This window comes from Myxine glutinosa, chromosome 5 (assembly GCF_964187855.1).
Source record: "Myxine glutinosa chromosome 5, kmMyxGlut1.1, whole genome shotgun sequence".
NCBI lineage: Eukaryota > Metazoa > Chordata > Myxini > Myxiniformes > Myxinidae > Myxine > Myxine glutinosa.
This window is the reverse complement of record NC_136265.1, coordinates 169918887-169943363: the sequence shown is the minus strand read 5'-3', so window position 1 is coordinate 169943363 and position 24477 is coordinate 169918887. Positions and strand designations below refer to the sequence as shown.

Sequence of the window (24477 nt, the reverse complement as noted above, 5' to 3'; positions counted from 1 at the left end):
GAAAACCTTGATCTTTTCTACCCCCGGTAATTCACCCCAGAGTCCTTGCAGTGTTCATATGTTTTAATCCTCTCCCACCTCCCCCCAAGTCCTCCCGATGTCCCTGCTCTCAAATGTTGTGTTTGTGTCCTTCCCCCTCTTCCCCCTCTCTTTTGTGTCCTTCCCCCTCTCTCCCCATCTTGTCTGCCGCTCCCCTTGTTTTTTTGTGTTTTGTGTGTCGGTTTGTCTTTTTGTGTGATTAATGTTAGCTCTTTCACGAGCCTCGATCTTGTATACAAACAAAGAAACAAACAAACAAACAAAGAAACAAACAAACAAACAAACAAACAAAAAAAAAAAAAAAAAAAAAAAATCAAGTGCCAATTATTGTGAGTCGTATGATTTTGCATCCACGTCAGTAGTTGCAGAGCCAACACTAACATTTGTGTTCTCCGTTTGTGCAAAATCAATCGTTTATTTTAAACAGGAAAGAGATTGAATGGAGAAGCGTGCTTTTCATTTGTCCCTTGTATGTAACTGGCAAAAGTACCTGTCCCAAGTGCCGGGAAAAGTTTAAGTTAATACTGTATATCAATTTAAATTATTTCATGGATATCACTAATGTAATAATTTAAATTATTTCATCCGTTTCGTTGGATGACATCACTTCCTTTTTTGGAAGGTCGGCCCGCAGACTTTTTTCAGGTTGGATGACATCCTTTTTCATGTGCGCCTTACAGGCAGCCATTTTGGTTTTGTCCTGACTGTTTTCACCTCCCTTGTGGGCCTCAGAGACTTCATTTTTTTTATAACACTTGGAGCAATAGTTTTCTTCCTATCTTTGGAACATTGTTGGGCTCCCACACACCTGTATTAACAGTCGATTTGGTGACTGGTTTACCAGCACAAGGAAGAGAGGGACAACGGCCATGCTGCTTTGTACCATCTCCTACAAGTATCGGCAGCTTCGCTGGTACCCATCTATCCTGGCTTGTGCCTTGCTCAGTTGCCTGGGCGGGACCACTCCAAGATTGTGACTGCAGAATTCTACTTCGTTAATCACGTTTCTCTTACTGGAGAAGCGGTATTCTTTCCCTACACGTCTGGGCTGTTGGTACGTCGTCCCATGGGGGAGAGGGTTGGCCATGGTGATTCGATCGTCTCCTACAGCCATTGGTGGCATCGCTGATGCCCAGCTGTCCTCACTCGAGTCGTGTGCGGTTGCCCGGGCGGAACCATTCCAACTTGGTGATTGGCGAATTCTGCGATAGCGGTATTCCAGAACAAAACTTCTTGATTTAAAACCACCTGGTGAGTCAGTTCCTTATGTTTCTAATGAGGTGTAAAAGACCTTGAAAACCCTTCAAATAACCAAAGTCAGAATCAAGTGCGGTTGTAGAGCTAGTCGACATGTGAGAAGGAAGATCACTGTTTTGTTAAGCCTACCAAGGGCACATCATTCACGTCTGCAACATGACCATGGTGTGGTGAAATCGAATCTTGTCTACGTGTAACTGCAATACTCGGTTAACTGTGGGTCAAAGTTGAACTGTACAGGACAAGTCCACACTTTAACACCACTCCATCTTCTATCTTGATAAATGCGAGATCCCTGGTTCAACACATTGATGAACTCGAGGTTATGTTGAACATTAACCACACTGAAATAGCTGCTATCAGTGAAACATGATTCCCCTCCGAAATTGATTCCGGTGTGTTTGCAATCTCCAAATTTGCTCTTCTTAGCAAACCCCGCTGCTATTGACGAGGTGGAGGTGTAGCCCTATATATTAGAGAGAGCATTGAAGTAAGAGATTTGCATGAAATCTCTGTGCTCGATGAACTTGAGGTAATTTGGGTGTGGGCTCGCCCTAAGCGGTTACCTCAGACAGTTAGTGGTCTGATTGTATGTGCTGTTTATCATCCTCCTGTTTCACCACATGATGCTGCGCTCATTGAACATATAACATCCACATTAGATACTTCGCAGACTCAGTGCCCGAGTGAAGGTGTCATGATTCTTTGTGATTTCAATAAGGTGGACACTGAATTAATTTGTCAATTAACTGGCTTAGTCCAAGTTGTTGAAACCCCAACCAGGGGTCAAGATACCTTGGACAAGATTTTCACGAATTTAAAACCCAAGGTATCTACCCCTATTGGACTGAGTGACCATAATGCAGTTCTGTGGCAACCTTTGCAACCTGAGAAGAAGCGTAACATTCTCCATACACGCATTGTGCATCCTTTAAAAAAACTCAGATCAACGAGCCTTTGGTCAGTGGAGAACTAACCACAAATGGAGTGAGGTTGAATGATGTTGCTGAAACTGCGCAAGAAAAAACTTCCGTATTTTACGAGGTGTTGCACAAGGCCATCGATAATTTTTTTTCCAACTAAAGTCATCCATTCACTCAGAGGATAAACCGTGGTTTCCACCAGCATTGAAATCGCTCATCCTAAAAAGACAAAAAGCTTTCTCCAGTGGTGAATCATTTTTATGACGACTACGTCAATTGCTACGCAATAAAATAATTAGATTAGTAAAGCACACTAAGCGACTTTTCTATGATTCCAGCATTGGCAAATTGAAAAAGCTTAACCCTCGCCAGTGGCATCTTCAAATATAAAAACAACTTACTGGACATGACAGCAAATACCTTGACGGGAATGTCACTGAAGGATGCTGCCAATGAAGTGAACCAACGGTTCATCTCGGTGGCTCAGGACATTCCGCAACTCTATCTTAACCAGTTGCCTGCCTACCTACCTTCTGCTGCTCCACCCCCTTCAGTGTCTCCAACAACAAAACGACAACCACCTTTAGAGGCCATTTTTCCCCACTATAGCAGGGGTTGGCCTTTTTCGGGTACCGTGGTCCCCATTTTGAAGCAATGTTTTATGGCCGGATGCCCTTCCTGCCGCCAACCCTGTTAGCCGCCTCTTGCAGCACACAGGGAATTACCAGTGAACTGGTACTCAAATTTGCCGACCTTGGAAGGATGACAGGCTGAGTCAACCCACTGGCGTTAATTCAGCAATTGACCGGGATTCGAACCCAGGATCCTGGTATCCCAAGGCGGCACCCTAACCGCTAAGCCAACACCAAGCTCCCCTTCAATGTCTCCGTAGGACGTTTTTTAAGAAACTTAAGAAATTGAATATTAATAAGAGTGGCGGACCGGACTGTATTCCACATCGGATTATTGATGAATTTGCATATGAATTGTGTTTCCCACTTACTGAAATATTCAATTGTTCACTCAGTGAAGGTGTATTACCTGACAATTGGAAATCTGCTTTTGTTATACCGGTTCCAAAGTCTCAATAAACTAATTGTTTAGTTAAATACTGGATGATATTTTTAAGGGAACTGATAAACTCCAACATTCTTCAGTTGTGGTAGCTACTGACTTCTCTAAAGCATTTGCTCGTGTAAGCCACCAGATTGTTGCTGATACATTTATTAAATATTGGTGTTAGACCATCTATTGACCCATAGATTTGTAGTTTTTTATTTAATAGAAGTCAGACTGTACGGTACAACGGTTTGGCTTCCACATGTGAAATATCCAATGCTGGGGTTCCTCAAGGCACAAAAATGGGTCCGGTTGCTTTCTTAGCCTTGATAAATGACTTTGTTTCCGGTCATCCTGAAGTTTCACACTACAAGTAGGTTGATGACATAACCTTTTGTCAAACTTATAGTGACACTGAACAAACTAGTTGTATGCAGCAGCAACTTGACTGTCTCCAAGAATGGTCATTTAAAAACAATATGAATCTTAATACTCGTAAATGCCAAGTCATGATTACATGTTGTCGAAGACTCCCGGCAGAGGTGCCCAGTTTTCATATCGGAGACTCAGCTATTAATCAAACAGATTGTGGTAAACTGTTAGGCATCCATGTGCAAGAAAACCTGAAATGGGACACTCAAGTTCAGGCCATGCGTAAAACCTTCAACAGAAAACTCTACTTTTCGCGGCAACTGAAACGTTGTAATATCCCTGTTTCTGACTTAATAACAGTATATTTACAGTATGTAAGACCCACTTTGGAATATGCGTCACCCGCATGTTTTTGTGGCTTAACTAAAGCCCAGAAGGAATGTGTGGAGGAATTTCAACGGAAAGTGTTTTGTAAAATTATATCTCGTGACTTTTGTAGAACCAAATCTTATGGAGACATTTGTCTGGTACTTAATATTCCTGTTCTTTCTGAGAGGCTCGAACAGCTCTCCCTCAATTTTGGAAATGTACTTTTAAAATCAAACATACACAGAGATTGGCTCCCCCCCCCTCCCCAACCCCCCCCCCCCCCCCCATCTAGGAACAATTACTTAAGGAACCCTGACATGTTATCTACTATTAGATGTCGAACAACCACTACAAATGCAGCCTCATCCCCTTTTTAACCACCATTTTGAATAAGAATTGGATGAAGTCCGTGTGTTAATGAGTTTGACGCCTATTGTGTTTTCTTAGATATGTGTTTTTTTTTATTGTTTTGACGGCAATCTTATCTTATTTATTTGCCATTTTATGTTTGAGCCATTTTTTTTTTTTGTTCTTATCTCTGCAATATTTGTAAATTGACTGTAATTCGGCCTTTGGCTGCGAAAGTCTTTTTGTAATAATCCGATTATTGATTGATTGATTGATGGACTTTAAAAACGTTGTGTTGGGCTCACCTTGTGTAGTTTTTCATGGTTTCTTTATGCAGCTTCTTCGGCTAGAAGAGGATGGGAGTAGTTTCTTTCTAATCCTAGCCACCGGGGGCAATTTATGAGGTGAGAGTTGATTGGTTATTCCCTCCATTTATGGGTGAGAGACATGATTGGGTCTTGTTTTCATATATATATATTAGGAGGTTTGCAGTCAGGAACATTAAATCTGTGTATATTAACGGCTTAGATTGGTCACAAATAAACAATTTGCAGTATGTTGTCCTGATGCGCAAATAATGATAGCGAAATCTAGATCGACATCTCTGCCGTTGTCTATTTGTGACCATAGAGCTTTAATCTCAGTCTGCAAAGACTTGAGTACCACGCGGATGCCTCCTTGTTTTTGAGGTGATGTGTTGGTATAATTTATGCACATGATGTCAGCGTCATGTCATAGGGTTCGTGTGATTCCTTAGTTAAATTTTATGTTCCTGACTGTTTGTTGATTGTTTGCAAACCTCCTAATTGTTGATGAGCAGGGCAGAGACAATGTGTCAGCGTGGCAGGTGACACTTGTTGCTAACAGGTTGTGCAGCAATTGCTGGGGTGAGACTCAATCTGTGCCTTGCTTCCTAGTCAAGTTAGGGGGTTCAATCTGTGTTTATTAGCGGCTTAGATTGGTCACAAATAAACAATTTGCAGTATGTTGTCCTGATGAGGGAAAAATAAGGAAAAATAAGCCCTCGTCGGGACGGCATGGTGTTCAAGTCGTGGGGACTCACTCCTATGGAGGAGGGGTCCAATTGTATGACCATGCATTCTGGCACTTTGGGGTCAGGATGCATGTGTTTTGATTGACCATGTGCTTCAGGCTTTGGGTTGAGGTGCATGTGTATGCCATTGGGACAGTTTTGATAGCCGGTGTACCTTGGCCGTGGGGTCAAGGTGCACGTCCAAGGCTGTTTAAATGTTAGATTTTTTACCTTTTTTATTATAAAAAAAGGCAGGCCTCATGGGGCCCAAAATGAGGCCGAAATTTAGATCGACATCTCTGCCTTTGTCTATTTGTGACCTTAGAGCTTTAATTGCAGTCTGTAAAGACTTGAGTACTACGCGGATGCCTCCTAGTTTGGAGGTGATGTGTTGTTATAATTTATGCACATGATGTCAGCGTCATGTCATAGGGTTGGTGTGCTTCCTCCGATTATATATATATATATATATATATATATCTATCTATCTATATAGTCGTGCCAAAAATATTGGCACCCTTGCACTTTTTACAAATAACTCACAATTTTCTCCAAAAATAAGTTGACATTGACGAAAGTATTTGGTCTCCACAATTCTTTATTTCACTGTTAATATCACAGAACCTTTGTTTTTTATTCAGAACTTAATATATCTGAACTTAATATAACGCACCCAGTGCCAGGGGCAGCACAGCAACCCCAAAACATCACTGAACCTCCTCCATGTTTGACTAGGGAAGGTGTTCTTTTCTTTGAAGGCTTCATTTTGTTTTCTGTAAACATAGAGATGATGTGCTTTACCAAAAAGCTCTAATTTGGTCTCATCTGTCCACAGGACATTCTCCCAGACAGATTTTGGCTTGTTCTGGTGTGTTTTGGGAAACTCCAGTCAGGCTTTCTCATGTCTCTCTCAGCAGTGGGGTCCTCCTTGGTCTCCTACCATAAACCCGCTTTCATTGAGTTGGCGACGGATGGTGCGAGTTGAAACTGCCGTACCTTGTGTCTGAAGGTCAGCTTGAATCTGTTTGGCAGTCGTTCAAAGTGCTTTCTCCACCATTCGAACAATCCTTCGCTGCAATCTTCGATCAGGTTTTCTCTTGCGGCCACGTCCAGGGAGGTTGGCTACAGTGCCATGGGCCTTAGGCTTCTTGATAACATTGCGTACGGTGGACACAGGAACATCAAGGTCTCTGGAGATGGATATGTAGCCTTGAGATTGTCCATGCTTGGCTACAATCTTGTGTCTGACCTCCTCAGACAATTCTCTGGTTTTCTTTCTTTTATTCATGCTCATTGCTCAGCACAGTGACACACAGTGAAACAAAACAGAATATCTCCTTTTCTCTATTCAAACTGGTGGAATGAGTGATATTTATATTGCAGGCACCTGCAACTCACCATAGGTGAGTTCAATTCCAAACGAAAGGAGAATCACCTGCTTGAAATCTATTTATTTCTAACGGCTTTTAAAAGGTGCCAATAATATTGGCCGGGCCATTTTATGATTTGTGTGTGGAATAAGATGAGATTTAATAATTTTTTCAGCTTTCTTTGTTTTGTTTCACTGCAAACCAAAGAAATACAAATGTGGACACCAAAATATTTTTTATATTTCAACAATTTTCTGGAAGAAATGGTGCATTATTTGAAAAAAGTGCAAGGGTGCCAATATTCTTGGCCACGACTGTGTGTGTGTGTGTGTGTGTGTGTGTGTGTGTGTGTGTGTGTGTGTGTGTGTGTGTGTGTGTGTGTGTGTGTGTGTGTGTGTGTGTGTGTGTGTGTGTGTGTGTGTGTGTGTGTGTGTGTGTGTGTGTATATATTTTAATTACATATGCATGCATACATACATGTTATGGATCCATCACTTTTGCCTTTGTTGTTATTATATACTTGTAAGATTTTTCGTGTCAGGTAATTTTGTTGTTAAGATTTTTGTGTGAAATGGAGATTACTTTAGTAAAAGGTAAAAATAAATGTTTGTGGAGGAAAAAGGAAAATGCGGCAAAGAACCGGAAGGTGGAGGGGGAGGAGGAGGAGGAGCGGGGGGAGGAGGGGGAGGGGGAGGAGAAGGAGGAGGAGGAGGAGGAGGAGGAGAACGGCGATGATAGAGATATAGCCGTGAATCACGTTGAGGTTGGGAGCAGACTTTTTGAATATTGAATGAGTTGAGGTTTCCCGTGAAAGGGATTGCCCGCGACATCGTCATATATTGGGAGTGCAATTAAACCTGCGTCTCAGGTTTTATCACCAAGTGTGAAGTCATCGTTGGAGAAATCAAGCGCCTCCATTACGGGCCTGTACGCCATTTTGTCCTCGAAGAAGAAGAGGCTGTCCACTTGGTGCATCTTGTTTTGCCGTTGAGATTTCCATATCGACCTCATCGTGTTGATTGCCGTTGGTTTACTTTTCGGCTCAATACCCATTTCGACCTCTCACCTCGTAACTCTTCATCCACAGTCGTGCCAATACCTGCCTATTGATTTGCCGTTCTGCATGACCTCGATCTCCAACCAGCGGATCCCTGCATGGACTTTGGGGAATGTTACATTCCACTCACGTTTGGCGTATCGTGAGTTCATTGCTTTGAGAGCATTGGGGGAATGATGGTACCATCATATGTATTGTTCATTTGATGCAAGTGACATTTTCATGGTACTTTATTTCATAGTGTTATTTATGTGTATGTGAGAGTTATTCATACAATTACTTGTTTTGTTCTACAAGTGCATTGGTGTGGTTTTACCATCGTTTATTAGAACACTCAAAAATACAAATCTTTCTGCTGCATTACCACTCCAGACTCTGAGGTGCACCGTAACTGGGGTTTGGGGAGGTAGTACGTAACTATATATATATATATATATATATATATATATATATAGATATATATATATATATATATATATATATATATATATATATATATATATATATATATATATATATATATATATATATATATAGATATATATATATATATATATAGATATATATATAGATATATATATAGATATATATATAGATATATATATAGATATATATATATATAGATATATATATAGATATATATATAGATATATATATATAGATATATATATATAGATATATATATAGATATATATATAGATATATATATATATATATATAGATATATATATAGATATATATATAGATATATATATAGATATATATATATATATATATATATATATATATATATATATATATATATATATATACCGTTGCGGACCGCGGGTAAGATGTTAATTTGCCGAGCGGATGGCGCCGCGGCCCGAACCGTTTTTACAATGACTAAGACCCGATTCCTTAAACGTGGGCCAAATCGTGCCACAGATATTCAATGGGGAAAAGACAAAGGCGACACGGATGTGAAGAAGAGGAAGACAGAAGTAGGGAATACGAATATAATTTATTTGTATTTACAACCAAAAGTAACCAAGGAGAAGGAAGGATAATAAAGACAGACAGAGGGACGGACCAGAAGGACACAGTGAAACTTAGCTTACCTATGCAGTCTTACTTAGCCCAGGACAGAACAAACAAAGACGGACTCACACGAATGGGGAATGGAGGCAGGAACGATTGGCTGGACCGGGAGGAAGGTTCAGCTCGGACCAGAGGACGGCCGGGAGGGAGCAGCCGCCGCCCTTCCTCAACAGCAACCTGCCGGCAACGCTCAAGCTGCGGCGGTCAAAGCTGCGATGGTTCAAGCTCCTGTGGTTCAAGCTGCTGTGGTTCAAACTGCTGCCGTGGGGACGTCGTGTGCTTTCTCAGGACTCCTTTTTTAATCAGTCTGGACTCTTCTGCCGTCGCTGGCGCAACTCTCTGGGGGACTCAGAAACTCATCTCTCTCGCGCACTTCTCTCTTGGCCTCCTTCTCATCACTCCTGCGCACTTCTCTCAGAAGCTTCCTTCTCATCACTCTCGCGCACTTGTGTCAAAGGCTTCCCCCGCGAATCAAGCCGCCGGCCTCTAGAACACGCCCATCGGTGAGCTCGCCTCGGCCCTGATTGGTCGGCATGGCCCTCTGGCTCCACCCTTGATGACGATGGGCGGGCACGCCCAGGATTCGGCAGCTCCTCCCCCTTCTTCTCCGAGCCTACCTCGTGGCTAATGGAGTCTCGGTGAATGCAGTTGGCAATTGCGGCTTTATTAATTGAAAATGAAAGGGGATCTATCTATTTGAATTCGGTGCAATGGAGTGTCAATTAATGGAAAACAAATCCTTAGCCTACTACACAGAATAAGGAAATAACTGTCAACAAGGAGGAAATCTATTATTGGCTACGTGGGTGCTTATGAAATAACTACGGAACGACCTTTGACCTTTATACACAGACTGGAGGCAGGAGGGTCCAGAATAAAACAATCAAAAAAAACACAGTCCTCATAACCACAACAATATATATATATATATATATATATATATATATATATATATATATATATATATATATATATAGATATATATATATATATATGTGTAATTATGTATACATACATACAGTATATGAGCGTTTTCTTGAGCATTGAAAATGTTAAGGCTTCAATTAGTTGTTTGACAAATTGTGACAAACATCAAATTGGTTTGAAATAAAGGAGTTTGGCATTCCCATCTGGGTACTTAGCTTGTGATGCTGGCATCCCAAGTCCAACAGACACATTGCTTCAGATATGAAATCTTTCCTCTTCTCCAATGGCTTGATCTCTGATCATCAATTTGGTTTCAGACCTGGTCACTCTACTCTGGACATGCTGCTTCTGCTTTCTCAACAATGGATGGAGGTCCTCAACGCCAAACAGGAAATTAGAGCTGTCTCCCTCGACATTTCACGTGCCTTCGATACGGTCTGGCACCCTGCTCTGCTCACCAAACTCTCCTCCTTTGGTATCCATGGAAATCTCCACGCATGGTTGGCGGACTTCCTCTCTGGTCATAGTCAACGTGTGGCCCTGAATGGGTTTCTCTCATCTCCTCTTCCTGTTCAGGCTGGAGTTCCCCAAGGTAGTGTTCTGGGCCCTGTGCTTTTTCTGGTCTTCATCAATGATCTCTCTGACTCTCTTGAAAATCCTCTTTATCTCTTTGCTGACGACTCTACTCTCTGTCGCTCCATTCCTCATCCCTCAGATCGGCAGTCTGCAGCCTCGTCACTCTCTGCAGACCTGGACAAAATCACAGACTGGGCAAACAAATGGAACATGTCTTTCAATCCTGATAAATCTCACACTCTTATGATGTCTCTCCAAAAAGACCGACTGGACAACCCTCCCATCCACTTTCTGAATAATTCTCTCCAAGAAGTTCTGTCACTCAAGCTTTTGGGTCTCACTATTTGCCATGATCTTTCCTGGGAAAACCACATTTCAAATCTGGCCTCCAAAGCCAGTCACCGACTGGGCATCCTCCGTCGTGCGAAGTCCTTCCTTGGCACACCTGAGCTCCTCACCACATACAAGGCTTTCATCCGCAGCTCTATGGAATACTGCTCTCCCCTCTGGTCTGGTGATCCTGCCTCACACCTAGCTCGTCTTCACGCTGTTGAAACCAAAGCGTTCAGAATCATTGGAATCTCCCGCGATGAAGCTAACTCCAAGGGCCTTTCACTCACTCACCGCAGGCAGGTTGGTGGTCTTTCCGTCTTCTACCGACTCCTCTCTGACCTTGCCCCCCCAGCTCTCTCTGGACTCTGTCCCCCAAATATTCCTACAGGTCGCACAAGATCTGCCTGCAACCCTCTTATGGTTAAACTGCCAAAATCAAGACTTTCTGCTCACCTTCACTCCTTCATTCCTCTTTTCTCCCGCCTCTGGAACAAACTCCCTCACTCTCTTCAATCCCACTCCACCCTCCAGGTCTTTAAAACAGCTATTCACCACCATCTCTTATCCTCCCCCATCCAAAACCTTGATCTTTTATACCCCCGCTAATTTCGGTCCCCTTGTGTTCCCCCCCCCCCCCCCGCCCCCTTCCCACGCCTCCTCCCCCCAAGCCCTCTCCCTCCCACACTTCTCCCTGCTCTCAAATGTTGTGGTTGTGTGCTTCCCCTTCTCTCCCCATGTTGTCTTCCGCTCCCTCTTTTTGTATATTTTGTTTGTCTGGTTGATTTGTTTGTGAAATAAATGTTAGCTCTTTCACGAGCCTCGATTCAGTATACAAATTTTTTTTTTTAAATCCCATATACAGGTGTTTTTTTTTTGTTTGTTTGTTTTTAATGTAGAATCAAGGCTCCTGTAAGAGCTAACACATTGAACATGAAAACGTGCACAGACACATAAAACATGCAATGATGGTAGCGGGAGACAAGAGGGGGAGAGAGAGGGAAGCACACAAGCACAACAACAGAAGAGAACGGGGACGTCAGTAGATCTGTGGAAGGGGGAGGGCTGGGGGAGGAGGGAAGGGTACACGGTATAAAGCAAATTAACACTTCTAGGAATTTCAGGAAAGAAGTTGGGGATTGAAAGAGGCGGATTTGGGGTGTTTTAATGGGGGTAGAAAAGATTAAGGTTTTGGATGGGGGAAGATAAGAGATGGTGGTGAACAGATGTTTTAAGTACCTGGAGTGAGGAGAGGGATTGAAGAGAGTGAGGGAGTTTGTTCCAGAGGCGGGAGAAAAGAGGAATGAAAGAGTGAAGGTGAGCAGAGAGTCTTGATTTTGGCAGTTTCACCAGAACAGGGTTGCTGTTAGATCTATTTTCTTCATTGTCTCTTAATATCCCAGTAGGTTGTGTAAAGGTATATGATGTATCCTAATATCCTTTTCCTGCTTGCCTTGGATCATTGTTACGAAATAAGCATTATAATTGCAAGCATTTTTTTTTTTACAATTCCCTTGCATAACATTCTCTCACAGATTGCAAATTCAATTGTCACAAGCGCTGTGCATCAAAAGTCCCAAAAGATTGTCTGGGAGAAGTACATTTCAATGGTGGTAAGGCTATTTGTGATTATTTCTTCATCTTTTCATTCAAACATGTAAGCCCATTTCATCACCATAATTTTACATGTAATAATAAACATGTAAAAGGTGTGTTTGTGCACGTGTGTAAGAATGCTTGTGTGTGGGAGTGCTTTGTGAGTGTGCTTGTGTGTGTGTGTGTGCATTGTGAGTGTACTTGTGTGTGTGAGTGTGCTTGTGTGTGGGAGTGCTTTGTGAGTGTGCTTGTGCTTGTGTGTGTGTGTGTGTGTGTGCATTGTGAGTGTGTGTGTGTGATAGTGCTTTGTGAGTGTACTTGTGTGTGGGAGTGCTTTGTGAGTGTGCTTGTCTATTGGAGCACTTTGTGAGTGTGCTTGTGTGTGGGAGTCCTTTGCGAGTGTGCTTTTCTGTTGGAGCGCTTTGTGAGTGTGCTTGTGTATGGGGGTCGTGTGTGTGTGTGTGTGTGTGTGTGTGTGTGTGTGTGTGTGTGTGTGTGTGTGTGTGTGTGTGTGTGTGTGTGTGTGTGTGTGTGTGTATGTGTGTGTGTTTGGCATGGTTTGGCATGTTTGGTTTTGTTGTGAGTGAAGAAATTCTGGATCATTGACAATTCCAAACCGGTAATCGACAGGGTCCACAACATGAATAACAAGGGTAAAGCAAAATGTCTTTCAACTTTTGATTTTTCCACATTGTACACAAACATTCCACATGACAAGCTGGTAACTGCATTGGACAGAGCAATAGATAAAGCATTTGCAGGAGGTAATAAAGTATACATTAATGTATATAAAAACAGAGCACACTGGTCTGTAAAGGATTAATCAATATTCATACAGTTTTTCAAAAAGTAAACTCAAAGAAAGTATTCGATTTCTGCTAAACAACAGTTTCTTTACATTTGGCAACAAGATACTCCAGCAGACAGTGGGTATACCCATGGGTTCAGATCCGGCCCCTTTCTTTGCAAATTTGTTTCTGCACATGTACGAGTTTGATTGGGTCCAGAACATGTGCAGGCATAAATTAACAACTGCACGAAGATGCGGAAACATCTTCAGGTTCATTGATGATTTGTTGGCAATTAATGATGGATTTATATTTGAGCAGCGTCATGATGATATTATATATCCAAAATAACTTGAATTTAAAAAGGAAAACCAAACTTCCATTTCAGTTTCCTTTTTAGAATTACAAATTGACACCCATAATAATAAATTCACACCAAATTATTTGATAAACGAGATGCTTTTCCATTCCATATTGTCCGAATGCGTTTCTTAGACTGCAACATTCCTAAAAAGCTATTTTATGGTACGGTTGCAGGTGAAATAATTCGGACTGTGAGAGCAATCACACACAACTCTGAACTTGTCAATAGATTACAACAACTAGTCAGATGTATGTTAGCGCAGGGAGCTGCAGTTGGTAGATTCAAACAAGTTTTCTTTAAAATCACAAAACGACACCAAATCGAATTAGTAAAATACAATACGAATAGTAAAAATATTATTCATGAGATATTCATGTAAATACAGTACAATATAATAATTAAATATACTACAAATCAATGTTGCTCGGAATCGGTGGTTGCTGGGATACGGCAGCATGCCAAAAACCGTTATAGGTGACAGTTTACCACCACCGTTTAGAGGCCATTTTTCCCCGCAAAGCGGGGGTTGGCCTTTTCGGGAACCTTGGTTGTTGTTGTTTTTCGGTCCCCTTTTTGAAGCAATGTTTTACGGCCGGATGCCCTTCCTGACGCCAACCCTTTTTGCCGCCTTCAACGACAAACAGGGAATTACCAGTGAACTGGTACTCAATTAGCCGACCTCGGAAGGATGACAGGCTGAGTCAACCCCCCTGGCGTTAATTCGGCGATCGACCGAGATTCGAACCCGGGATCCTAGGATCCTAAGCCGGCACCCTAGCCGCTAGCCCAACACCAGGGATTGGCAATTAATGATGGATTTATATTTGAGCAGCGTCATGATGATATTATATATCCAAAATAACTTGAATTTAAAAAGGAAAACCAAACTTCCATTTCAGTTTCCTTTTTAGAATTACAAATTGACACCCATAATAATAAATTCACACCAAATTATTTGATAAACGAGATGCTTTTCCATTCCATATTGTCCGAATGCGTTTCTTAGACTGCAACATTCCTAAAAAGCTATTTTATGGTACTTTATGGTATTTATGGTATGGTATGGTTTATGGTATGGTACTTTTATGGTATTTTATGGTATGGTTTATAGGTGACAGTTTGAACAATCGAAATACAGTTTGATCCAGAGGTAGGTGGTGTGGTCATGCTGGTTGGTAGATTGATGTATTTAAGGTAAGATGTGCATGATTTAATGATATTCATATTATGGAGTGTGCAAGGAAAGTTATACATATATGATAATACATTAAATCCTATTATAAGTAAAGTTGCATTGATGAGTTGACTGACTGCCTGGACGCAACTGAGGTTGTGGATCTACTGATGTACCATCTATTGATGTGGATCCATGATCGAGGTTATGGATCCGCCATTTGGAGAGGTCCTGGGCTGAAAGGATCGAAACCTCGAGGAAGAACGGTGCCCGGCTGATGATCCGTGCAGTCGGGAAACGAGTCAATTGCTTACAGGTTAAGGTTCTTGCTTTAGGTAGAGAAATTATGTTTTGAGGTTTACAATTTAAATAAAGGTGAATATGGGATGTTGTGAAATTAACATCATTTACAGCAATCCTTTAAATTATTTAAGTTTAGGAACAACCGATACTGTGCAATTAATTAAATGCATTTTTAAATAAGAATTGAAAAAGAGAAATAAGTATTGAAAATCATAAGAGATAGAATTGTGAGAAACAAAAATAGAAAAACAAGATTGTGTGTGTGTGTGTGCATCGTGAGTGTGCTTGTGTGTATGTGGGAGTGCTTTGAGTGTGTTTGTGTGTGAGAGTGTGTGTGTGTGCATGCGCACGCTTGTGTGTGTGTGTGGGAGTACTTTGTGAGTGTGCTTGTGTGCGCGTGTGTGTGTGTGTGCATGGCATGCACATGCTTGTGTGTGTGTGGGAGTACTTTGTGAGTGTGCTTGTGTGCGCGTGTGTGTGTGTGTGCATGGCATGCACATGCTTGTGTGTGTGTGGGAGTACTTTGTGAGTGTGCTTGTGTGCGCGTGTGTGTGGGAGTACTTTTGTGTGTGTGTGTGTGTGTGTGTGTGTGTGTGTGTGTGTGTGTGTGTGTGTGTGTGTGTGTGTGTGTGTGTGTGTGTGTGCGCGCACGCTGCACCAGCTTGTTTGGCCATTGGTTGTTATCTCCCTATGCGGGTTTCAGAAGGTTTAATTGAGCTCTTCTCGGTCTCAAAGTGTTGTGTATGCTTGAGTGTGTGTGTTTTCGTCTGGATCGTTATGTATGAGTAACGAATGTAGTTGTGTGACAATGGTTTGCCCTCTGGTGTTTGGTTCGTGATGGGTGTACCAGGCCGTCTTTCTGGCGTTGAAGTCCCCTCCGATGATGATGTTTGAGAGGGAGCCAAAGGTTCTGTTGTTGTGGTGAGTATTTGCTTGGTACATTGGTGGATGTGTCTGGTGGTATGTCAATGTTTGTGATGTTTGTGTGTTCTTTGTTACCCGTTTTAATTTCTAAAGCTTGAACTTTGAGTGTGTTGGCTGATGTTAAAGTACTTTTGTGTCCTAACTGATTTCTGTGTATCTCATTGACTTTTGTGAGGGATATACACTATACAGTGCCTATAGAAAGTCTACACCCCCTTTCAAAATTTTCACCTTTTGTTGTCTTTATAGCCTGGAATTAAATTGCATTAAATCAGACTTTTTACACCTTTATTTACACCGTAACCCACAACTTCCAAGTGAAAAACAAATTATACAAATTTCAGAAAATTAATTTCAGAATATAAAACTAGAATATCTTGGTTGGATAAGTATCCACCCCCCTGAGTCAATACTTGGTGGAAGCACCTTGACAGCAATTACAGCTGTGAGTCTGTTGGGATAGGCCTCTACCAACTTTTCACACCTTGAATGAATGAATGAATATGAATCTACCAACTCTACCAACTTTTCACACCTTGATTGGGCAATATTTGCTCATTCTTATGAACAAAACTGTTCAAGCTCAGTCACGTTGTGTTGGGAGCGTTGATGGACAGCAATCTTCAATCATGCCACAGATTTCCGATTGGATTTAGGTCGGGCCTCTGACTGGGCCACTCAAGAACATTTATCTGTTTGTTTTTTAGCCACTCCAGTGTAGCTTTGGCTGTGTGCTTCAGGTCGTTGTCATGCTGAAAGGTGAACTTCCGTCCCAATTTCAGCTTTCTTGCAGAGGGCAGCAGATTTTCATCAAGGATTTTTCTGTATTTTGCTCCATCCATTTTCCCTTCTATTCTGACAAGTGCCCCAGTCCCTGCTGATGAGAAACATCCCCATAACATGATTCTGCCACCACCATGCTTCACAAGAGGGATGGTGTTCTTTGGGCGATGTGCTTGCTATATTGGGTATGTGCCCAACGTATTTTTTGGAATTTGGACCAAAACATTCCATCTTGGTTTTGTCCAACCACAAAACGTTTTGCCACATGGCTTCAGAATCTCCGGAGTGTTCTTTTTTGCATCCCTCTAACGGGACTCAAGGTGGGCTTTTTTGAGTAATGACTTCCTTCTTGCCACCCTACCATACAGGCCAGACTTGTAGAGTGCTTGGGATATTGGTGTCACATGCACACAGTGATCAGTCTTCCCCATAAAGGCCTGTAGCTCTTTCAAAGTTGCCATTGGCCTCTTGGTGGCCTCTCTGATCATTCTCCACCTTGCTTGGTCATCCAGTTTGGAGGGACGGCCTGATCTAGGCAGGATCTTGGTGGTACCATACGCCTTCCACTTATTAATGATTGTCGTGACTGTGCTCCAAGGGATATTGAAGGCCTTTGATTTTTATACCCATCCCCTGATCTGTGCCTTTCCATAAGGTCTTTGCTGTGAAATGCACTACCCAGCAGAGCAAATCTACAGGAACAGTTGATTTTATTCTGAAATAATCAGAATCATAACAATTTAACACAGGTGGAGGCCAATTAACTTGGTGTGTGATTTTGAAGGTGATTTATTACACCTGAGCTAATTTACAATTGCTATTATAAGGGGGGTGGACACTTATCCAACAAAGATATTCTCGTTTTGTATTTTTAATCAATTTTCTGAAATTTGTGGAGTTTATTTTTCACTTCTGAAGTTGTGGGTTACGATGTGTAAATAAAGGTGTAAAAAGTCTGATTCAATGCATTTTAATTCCAGGCTATAAGGCAACAAAAGGTGGAAATTTTGAAAGGGGGTGTAGACTTTCTATAGGCACTGTGTGTATATATATATATATGTATATATTCTATAGGAACTGTGTGCAGGTGATGGAGGTGTATTGGTGGAAGTGATGAGGGTGGTGGTAATGTGTTTGGGACTTGTGTAGATGCGTCCTCGTTTGGGTCTGAGTTTGGATTCAGCCGAAGGCTGCTGTCGCAGGTCCATGTTTGTGTGTACTCTGATTGTTTGCCGAGAGTGATACAGGTAGATGGAACCATTCACTGTAACTTTTGTGCAATGGACAGAAGCCCCTCTAGCTCTGGAGCTGGTGATGCAAATTTTAAATGATGGGCAAATGTTTAATGTGGTGGGCTCCATCCGGGTTAGTTTCTATGTCTCCTTCTAGAAGGAGAAGGAAGGGGAGGACTATTGGAGAAAGGTCACTCCGAAAGAATAATGTTGTTGTGGATATGTGCTCAACATGTAAAACATGTGTCATGATTTGAGTGGTTGGGTGTGAGGGGTTCGTGTAGATCTGTAGAAGATGAGAGGGAGTGAGCTGATCCATGGGGTGCTCTGGCTGTGTGTGTGCTGCCCCAATGACTCCAGGCAGCAGGGAAGAGTGTGGAAGATTTGGCTCCCGTATTGTGTTGGGGGTACAACCACCACGAATGGGCATTCCTGATAGTTGCACAGGTGTGGGTAGTGGCTGTGGGCGAGTGTGCATGGCAGTGTCTACATGCATGGTGAAGTCCGCGAGCTGGTGTGTCATGGTATTGTTTTGAGGTCGTGTATGTGGCCCATGTTGGTATTTCCTACTTGTTTTTCTCCTATCTGCTTTACTCCACCCATCTTATTATTGCCACATCTTTGCTCTGATTGTGTTGTGTGGAGATGTTAATTGTTTTATTGCTTGGACTACTTTCACTATTTGTAGTTTATCGCTGAATGTGGATATCTGTTTGTTCCTATAGAGCTCCCTGGTGGAGGAGGAGAGCCCGATGTGGTGATGGAGGAGGCCTTTGATATTGAAGACCCTACTGCTTCAGTGGAAGACCCTGGCCTTGATGAACCCATGGATGTTATGGGGTAAGCTGAATAAGAATACTCAGCACATTTCTGTTGAAGTGCATTTGGATTTTAATTTTTGAAAGATTTTCTAATGTGGATGGTGGATGGAGGTTATATTTTCACCCGTCTATTTATCTGCCTTTTTTGTCTATCTTGTTTGTTTGTCAGTGAGGAGGATATCTCAAAGTTATTGATGGATTCGGACAAAATTTGGTGGACAGGTTGGGTGTTTGACAAGGATGAATGGATTAGATTTCGGTGAAGATCCAGATCAGGTTCTGGATACTCCAATTTTTAAGTGATTCTTCACCATTGAGAGATTGGGCCAAAACGATATATAGCATGACATCTCAAAAAGTTGTGGACAGATTCTGACGAAACTTGGTGGACAGGTTGGGTGTGTGACAAGGAAGAATTTATTCGATTTTGCTGAAGATCCGAATCTGGACCCAGATACAAGTTTTTTAAATTTTCTTGAAGTATATTCAGTAAACTCTTAAATATCGTGGGGTTTGGCCAATCGTGGGCAACCTCCTATGTACCGGTTTAGCGATTGCAGGTTTAATGTCGATCAAACGAGATTTTTGAGCTGAATTGCGCCGGTTATCTCCCACCACGAGATTTTTGTTGTTTCTCGCACACAATTAACAATGGCACTGTTAATAATGACGCTGAAGCGTAAAACAATAGGGAAAAGTCATTATTTTTTTTCACAGTTTCGACTTTACATGTTGAATTTGACTTTACAGATATTATAATTCAGTGGCGCTGCCACGGTACAGGTGGTAAATGAGACACAGCGCATACAGCACTGCACTGTACCTATCTCCACGTCAATGCTGCGTTTGTTGTGATCGTAATTAAATCCTTTGTTTTTGTTATTATTGCCCTGAATGATTTTTAACTCTGTAGAGCGCATACCTCAGCCAGGCTGAACAGTTTACGTTTTGTATCCCACTGATAGGCCGGATCTGGATCTGCTGACCTGAACCAACATCAAATCGGCTTGTATCCAACTAACTCATCCACCAAGTTTTGTCATAATCCGTCCATAACCTTTAGAGATATCCTTTTCAAAATAAATAACAGGCAGTTATTCTGAAAGTTATTAGACTTTAACAGAGAGAAAACTGATGCATTTTATGTTGCATTCATATTAATTAATTGCTTGTTTTTAAAATGTCTGAAAAAAACTTCTGGCAGTGGCATTCCATCTTCATTTTAGCAAGATAAGAAAATGGCCAGAAAAGCATTCTTTATAATTTGCCTCGTTGCATTGCTTTGGCTCATTTCGGGCACTATCTGGAGCGGAACTTTGAAACATGATATGTGTTGTTTTGTACCTATACCCCTTGTCGAGATTTTATAATCTTGAAAATTGAACATCTCCTTCCCTGGTTACCGTTGGCCCATAAGCCCCATATGCTACTATCTGATGGCAACCATAATTCCTGGGTATGCTTGTGAGCTGACATGGCATTGTTAATCCTAATGTGTCATTTTACAGTCCAATGAGCGGCAGCAACATCCCACTGATGCGAGTGGTGCAATCCATAAAGCACACGAAGCGAAGAACGAGCACACTGATACGTGAGGGCTGGATGGTCCATTTCACCAGCAAGGACAGCTTGGTATGTCTCTGCTTGTGTTCCATCCACCCTTGAGACCACATCGTACCCTCTCAACCATATCCCAATTGCTTTATTTATGCTCGGCAAAATGGAGTGTTGCTATGTTTTCTGTGGTCTCACAATCCCAAATCTGACCTCGCATTCCCTGGACGTGACTTTCTACCATCCTTTGTTTCCCCGCATACGGGAAGCGAAAGCTGGCTTAGGCGATTGGTTCATGTTTGTCCGTCTGTCTCGGTCTGTCTGCCCACAAACATCAGTTTATGATCGAGGAACAACATTATTTAAATTGAATGTTATATTTTGAACGTGAATTGGAAAACAAACCTGCCATTTGACAGTACTTTGGCTCCGAATTTGTCCGATCGCACATGCGCAGAGGAGCGAGATAAAATTTGTACTTTGTTAAAGTTTGCAAAACTTTAAGTTTGAAAAGTTTGAAACCCTTTGAAACAAAACTAAAGTTTTCAAAACTTTTGCAGCTATAAGTTTTTCAGTTATAAGACTGCTTTACTTTAATAGCGCTAAACTTCTGGATTTTTTTTTAATGATCTTTAAAATAATTGTTTTATTTTGATTGAAGTACATACATAAATACTGGATGGGGTAACGTGTTCTACGAACTCTCTAGTTGTAGGTTGCATTTGTTCATCCACTTATGCAGTCCTTGGCAAACTCTGGGCTTCTTCCTCTTCACCTCTACTTCTTTCTTCCCCCTTTTATGTTGCATATGGAATTTTCTGTGTCCTTTCAATGTTGCTCTTCCCTCCAGTCCTTTATTGTAGTTGTTCATTGATGTCTTGTGTCATCTCCCATACTTCTTGACTTTCTCTTTTTACTTGGTTCTTCCATCAGACTCTATAAAGGACAAAAGGCCATTCAAATACTAAGGCTTGAAAAAAACGCAATGGATAGAAGACTCGAGGAATAGATCCGTATGGAGGAATGTCATCATTCGACCAAACCTCTAAAAACAGGGACAAAATGATTGTAAAACATTTTGTTGTTGTTTTTGCTTTGCCTGCATATTCTCCTCGTCTTCAGATACTTCCTTGTTAAATTGCAAACTTTTCAGTTGTCCAGAGTTTTTCGATTTACCAACAAATCTGTATAAAGTTTTATTTTTTATTTTATTTTTTTTTCCTTCTGATTTTACTCTTGAAAATCGGGAATTTAAATTGTGATATTACCTCATGTGAGTTCATTGTCTCGCTATTTATGCTTACTCGTATCTTGTTTACTAAATTACCAATGTTGCTTGGTACTACAGACTTTAAAGAAAATCAAACATGTTCGTCACTCACATGTTCGTCACTCACACTGCATTCAAAAAGGCTTTAAACTTCCTTTTGTAATACAAAGTGGTCAAAAAGAAAGTTCACCCACGACAAGTGAAATTAAAACTTCAATTGTATTCAAAAAAATATCAATTAGAGGATACTGGACTACAGAATTACATGAATCTATATATGTCAAAACTATGAGAGAAATTTCATAAATGCAATTTACACCACGATAGAGTCATGCATGACCCAGGTTCAATGACCTCACGGTTTCCCACTGGCTTGTATCTTGAATGGCTCTGCCGGTTTTGGGATTTTGAATGAAGGTTTCGCACTCTGTACTTGAGCTTCTTAACCTACTTTGGCAGACATTTAAGAATAGGAAGGGATTGAGGTTTTTTAAAAATCTCTTTAAAAAATTTGTTTCATTTATTTGAGAAGCATTTGTAGAATAATCTCTTGAATTTTCAGCTTCTTTATTCAGCAATTAGTGTTTTGTGATTGGTTTCTGTCTCACAGAGGAAGAGACACTTTTGGCGGTTGGACTGTAAATGCGTCACCCTCTTCCAGTCTGACACAAGCAGTCGTTATTACAAGGTACAAACTTCACTTCTGTTCATTTTTGACAATCGATGACATCATTATTTATCAGCCCCCCCAACATTCTTTGCAGGGTCATGTTTTGTTATCTGGGATCAGCTTTTTACATACATACATACATTTACTGTATTTTCTGGTGTATTAACCGCACCCCTGTTTTTCACCGTCAAAAAATATATTTCATGCTCCCGGGGAGGTTTGATGATGCAGGCAGGACACGTCTTATCAGCCGTGCCATGAACCTGTAGGCCCATAGCGGGCTGGTCATGAAGTCCCCAATGTCGTCCTCCTTAGAGATGAGAGCAAGTGTTGTAAATGAAAAACGTGTAAATTCAAACTAATTTCCCATTGTAAGAGGCAGAGGTTAGTGTAAGTGCTCCCTCAATCCTCATCTTATTGTCATATTTTTAGCTCACCTGGAACGAAGTTGAGGGGAGCTTATGCGATGGCGCATCGTCCGTCCATCCGTAAACACTTGAAACTTCTCCGGAATAGCTTATGGGATTGGGACCCAATTTGGCACAAATCATATTTGTTGTGTTGTGACTAAAATTTGTTCACGGCATTCAAAAAAAAATTGGGGTCTAAAGGGGTCTACCGGGGGTCAAAGTGGATCCAGTTTTTTTTTTTTTTTTTTTTTGCATACAAGATCGAGGCTCGTGGAAGAGTTAGCACATTAAACACACATTACCACATAAAACACAAAAACAAATGGACACATAAAACAATAAAATAAAGGGAGGGGGAGACGAGATTGGGAGAGAGAGTGAAGCACACAGGCACAACTGTAGAGAACAGGGACATCGGGAGATATGTGGGGGGGGGGGGAGGGGTACACGGTATAAAACAAATTGACAGTACTAGGAATTTCAGGAATGAAGTCGGAAATTGAAAGAGGTGGATTTGGGGTGTATTAATGGGGGTATAAAAGATCAAGGTTTTGGATGGGGGAAGATAAGAGATGGTGGTGAACAGCTGTTTTAAATACCTGGAAGGAGGAGAGGGATTGAAGAGAGTGAGGGAGTTTGTTCCAGAGGCGGGAGAAAAGAGGAATGAAAGAGTGAAGGTGAGCCGAGAGTCTTGATTTTGGCAATTTCACCAGAAGAGGGTTGCTGGCAGATCTTGTGCGTCCTGCAGGAATATTTGGGGGACAGAGCACAGACAGAGCAGGGGGAGCTAGGCCGGAAAGGAGTCGGTAGAAGACAGAAAGACCACCAAACTACCTGCATTGAGAGAGTGAAAGGCCCTCAGAATCAAATTCACAGTGGGAGATACCAATGATTCTGAAAGCTTTGGTTTCTACAGCGTGAAGACGAGCTAGGTGTGAGACCCCCCAAAATAGGAATTTGCTTTTTCCTCTGAAACTACACACACTATTTCGATGAAACTTTACCACAACCTTCACCACCCGTGGTGTGCCAAAGTTTGTTCACGGCATTAAAAAAAACCTGCCCCTTTGGGGGTGTACGGGGGGGGGGATGCCCCCCAAAATCGGTTTTTGCTTTCTTCTCAGAAACCACACGCAATTCAAATGAAGATTTACCACAACCTTCACCACCCGTGGTGTATCAATGTTTGTTCACGGCATCAAAAAAAACCTGCCCCTTTGGGGGTGTACGGGGGGGGTGCCCCCCAAAATCGGTTTTTGCTTTCTTCTCAGAAACTACACACGCAATTCGAATGAAACTTCACCACAACCTTCACCACCCGTGGTGTATCAATGTTTGTTCACGGCATCAAAAAAATCTGCCCCCTTGGGGAAATACGGAGGGGGGTTGCCCCCCCCCCCCCCAAAATCGTTTTTTTTTTTTTTTTTTTTTGCTTAAAGTCGTATGATTATGTTGAAATGATTCTACATGCTGTCCTGTATTCTAGCAACCTTTGAAATTGGTTTAAAATACCTTTAATCAGTGCAGTATACTGTTTATTCTACCAGGTGAGCGCCAGGGGTATTGCCCCTATGTTTACTATTACAGTGGCTTATTTTATGTAAATTATATTGTTTAAGATCCACCTGGCATTCCTTCTCCAGCAGTAGAAGGTCATCATTTGAGAGCTCCTCCCAGTACGAGTCGAGCAACTCTTCTACATCACTCACCTCCACCTTTTCAAAGCCGACAGCCTTAGCCATTTCAACGATGTTACATGCTTTCGACACATCATTATTCACGCCGAAATTGAGGGCAAAGTTTCCCCCATACACCATTCACACAGGAACGGGTGACTTCCCTCCAACA

General features: G+C 41.7%; 1 protein-coding gene across 3 annotated transcripts in view; it reads left to right on the top strand.

The window, feature by feature from the left end:
- The window catches only part of LOC137426750 (serine/threonine-protein kinase D1), a 156918-nt gene that overhangs the window by 110215 nt on the left and 22226 nt on the right, over positions 1–24477 (top strand). For all 3 annotated transcript variants that reach the window (XM_068115588.2, XM_068115589.2, XM_068115590.2), the window contains exons 6-9: positions 12276–12353; positions 18630–18744; positions 20234–20357; positions 22160–22237. In XM_068115588.2, the coding sequence (XP_067971689.1) occupies positions 12276–12353; positions 18630–18744; positions 20234–20357; positions 22160–22237 (395 nt within the window). The remainder of the gene's footprint in view (positions 1–12275; positions 12354–18629; positions 18745–20233; positions 20358–22159; positions 22238–24477) is intronic.